At 45.1% G+C, this 3578-nt stretch overlaps 1 protein-coding gene across 1 annotated transcript in view; it reads right to left on the bottom strand.

Moving 5' to 3' along the window:
• Positions 1–2521: 2521 nt before the first annotated feature.
• dmrt3a (doublesex and mab-3 related transcription factor 3a) overlaps positions 2522–3578 on the bottom strand; it is a 3083-nt gene continuing 2026 nt past the window's right edge. Inside the window, exon 2 of the mRNA XM_037680006.1 lies at positions 2522–3531. Within this exon, the coding sequence (XP_037535934.1) occupies positions 2522–3531 (1010 nt within the window). The remainder of the gene's footprint in view (positions 3532–3578) is intronic.

Raw genomic sequence — 3578 nt, 5'->3', positions numbered from 1 at the left:
TCAAGTATGTCTGTCTCTGTCTCTCAAGTATGTCTGTCTCTGTCTCTGTCTCTGTCTGAATACAGAGCTGTTTTATAAACTTGTAGTTTTATTTTACTAAAATTAAATCGTCACATTTTTTTTCTGAAAGTTCTAACAGTCTTGTTTATTGTTTTCTTTTATTTCACCTGTTCCTGTTATCATGAGCGCGTGCGTCACAACACACCTGTAGTTCCAGGTGTGTCCACCAGGTGGCAGCTAACATCTTCTTCAACTTCTTCTTTTATTGAATTAATTCATCTTTTTATTTATTGTTTGTTTTAAAAACAGCTCAGATTTTTTTGTTTTATTTATAATCTCAAAGATTTATTCACAGAAATGTTTTCTTCAATTTTTTTTATTTTAAAATTTGAAATCTGCAAAGATTTATTTACAAAAGTCAAAATTAGTGAATTTATAGAATTTTCTTTGTTGTCATTTTACAGAGTCCAACGAGACTGAGGAGCTAAGACTAAAATAAGATTAAACATTTGAATCAAGAATAAAACATAATATTACTATTAATAATAATTAGTAATTAATAATAATTATTATTAATAATAAACTCTGTTTGAAGAACTCAGTGATAGAAGCGTCAGAATACAAACTTTAATAATTATGTATATTTTAAATATGATTTTCTTTATTCGATCATTTTTCTTTTTGATTGAAATCTGCAATCTGTGATGGACTGGAGACATGTCCAGGTGTCCCCCGCCCCTCGCATGAAATGAAATGAATAAATATTTCTGGAGTTTTTCTGAATTCACCTTTCTTTGAACCTTTGACTTAAACTGGGTGAAGTTTTCAATTTGTCCACCAGAGGACAGCAGGAGGACAGCAGGAGGACAGCAGGTGGACAGCAGGAGGACAGCAGGTGAACAGCAGGAGGACAGCAGGAGGACAGCAGGTGGACAGCAGGAGGACAGCAGGTGGACAGCAGGAGGACAGCAGGAGGACAGCAGGTGGACAGCAGGTGGACAGCAGGAGGACAGCAGGTGGACAGCAAGAGGACAGCAGGAGGACAGCAGGTGGACAGCAGGAGGACATTCTGACATGAGGAACAAACTTGGACAAGTTAACATATTTTATAAACAGTTTGATTTTATTTTTTAACATTCATCTCGTGCAGCGTTACAGCTGGACCTTTGTTTTTGTAACTTGTAAACTTTTTGGATCATTTTACTTTATAATTATTTTGTCTCGTAAACATGGTGAGACTTCTGCATAGCTTTGAAAATCTCTTTTTAATCTTCAGCATTCAGTTTTAGCTTTATTTCCTTGTTTAGCTTTACTTTAGCTAATTTAAGCTTCAGTTGTGCTCATTTTAGCTTTTATTCAGATTAACTGCAACCTTCACTGTCAGCTTCTGTCACTCAGCAGGTTTAGGCAGTCATTCAGCACATTTAATCAGTTTTTCAGGCCATTTCAGCAGTTATTCAGCATGTTTTAGCAATCATTCAGCAGATTCAAGCAGTCATTCTGCACAATTTATCAATTATTCAGGCCATTTCAGTAGTTATTCAGCAGTTTCTTGCAGTCATTCAGCATGGTTCAGCAGTCATTCAGCATGGTTCAGCAGTCATTCAGCATGGTTCAGCAGTCATTCAGTATGGTTCAGTGGTATTTCAGCAGGTTCAAGCAGCCATTCAGCACATTTTGTCAGTTATTCAGGCTGTTTCAGCAGTCATTCAGCAGGGTTCAGCAGTCATTCAGCAAGTTTCAAGTCATTCAACAGGTTCAGCAGTCATTCAGCAGGGTTCAGCAGTCATTCAGCAGGGTTCAGCAGTCATTTAGCAAATTTAGACAGGTTTTATCAGCCAGCAGTCATTAAGCTCATTTCAGCAGTCAGGTTTTGTTAGGTAGCAGTCGTGTGTTTTCAACTCAGTCATACATTGAGCTAACAGTTTAGTAGCTAACAGTTTAGTAGCTAATAGCTAAAGCTGCTAATGTAGCTGAGAGTCTGAGCTCTGACAGGTCACATGACGTCTTTAATCCATCACGTGAAACAGGTATAATAATCTAAAACATTCTTTATGAAATATAGTTTTAATTTTAAATGAGCAAACCTTTTTGTTGTTGTTTGTTTGGATCAGAAGAATCTTTGAACTGGACTTCTGGATCCGATTCAGCAGAACTTTAACCTGAAGTGTTTAATCTGAATTATTATAAAAACTTTCAGTTTTTTAAAAAAAAGACAAAAAAAAACAACTGTTTTTATCTTTTATTCAACACAACAAAAACAAGCAGGGTTCAGCTGATTTTAGCTGATTTCAGCTGATTTTAGCTGATTTCAGCTGATTTCAGCTGATTTCAGCTCTTTGGCTCATTTCATGCAGAGTTTAACGTGCTGACCAGAAGTTCACATCTTCTGGTCCTTCTGGGTCAGAACCTTCTTACAGCAGGAGGTGAATTTTAGTGTCTTTCACTCAAACAGAACCAGAGAAGAAGGACTGGTCCAGAACCAGAACTCAGTCTGGGTTCTGACTGGTTTCAGTCTGGTTCAGGAGGAGTCCAGGGTCCGGTTCAGGATCCGGGTGTCTGCAGACTCTGTGCGGTCCTCGAACTCCTCCTCGGGGGAGTAGAGTCCAGGTTTGGACCCCATGACGCAGGCCTCCTCCTGGATGTTGACCCGCGGCTCCTCTGAGGTTCTGGACGGGATCAGCGGGGATCCTCGGAACACCGCGGGTCCTGAGGCCGGTCCGGGGCTGAAGGGGGACACGTACTGGGCCGCGGACCGGAGCTGGTACTGCTGCTGCAGGGCCACAGACCCCCACAGGGTCACGTCGTTGTGCACAAACGGGCCGGCGTGCGCGCGTGTGAGCGAGCTGCGCAGCATCAGGGGGTACCGACCCGGCTGGGGGAAGGACGGGTGCTGCAGCGGGACCCCCAGCGCCCCCGGGGACGGATCTGACCCAAACCGCAGGGAGTCCGGAACCCGGAAGGCTGAGCCCACAGACCACTTGTTGGAGGAGGAGCCCGGGTGGGGGTACGAGCCCAGACCTGGATCCAACAGGTGTCCATTCGGAGGCAGAACCAGACCTTCTGGGAGCGGGTCTATGTGAGGAGGTCCACTCCCGTCAGGGTTCCGGCTGGACAGCAGAACCTCAATGGCCCCCACCAGGTCCCCCCCACACCCCCGCAGAATCAGATCCAGCACCGGGGGCTTGTGAGACGGGAAGATCTTCTTTAGAACCTCCAGGGGGGGACGGTTGGTTCTGAGGCTGAGGGGGAGGCTGATGGACCCAGAGAGACCTTGGACCACCTGGTCCACAGGGGCGTACCGCTGAGGGGGACTCTCCACCTCCTTCTCTGAGCCACCAGTTCTGGGGGGGCGTCTCTCCTCCGGGTGAGATGAGGGTTCTGGGGGGTCCGGGGTGTAGCAGGAACCGGGTTTAGATCCTTCCGGGGAGCTGGCCGGATCCTGCTCCTTTTCACTGGAGCTGCCCCCGTTTTCTGGTCCAGAACCGTCTTCTGGACCGTCTGGACCGTCTGGACCGTCCTCCAGGGGTTCTGCAACACAAACAGCCCAAACTGAAGAACACCTGCATCTGATTGGG

Source organism: Nematolebias whitei, chromosome 8 (genome assembly GCF_014905685.2).
Source record: "Nematolebias whitei isolate Nwh7 chromosome 8, NemWhi1, whole genome shotgun sequence".
Lineage (NCBI taxonomy): Eukaryota > Metazoa > Chordata > Actinopteri > Cyprinodontiformes > Rivulidae > Nematolebias > Nematolebias whitei.
The sequence above is the reverse complement of the archived record's forward strand: the minus strand, read 5'-3'. Positions and strand labels throughout refer to the sequence as shown.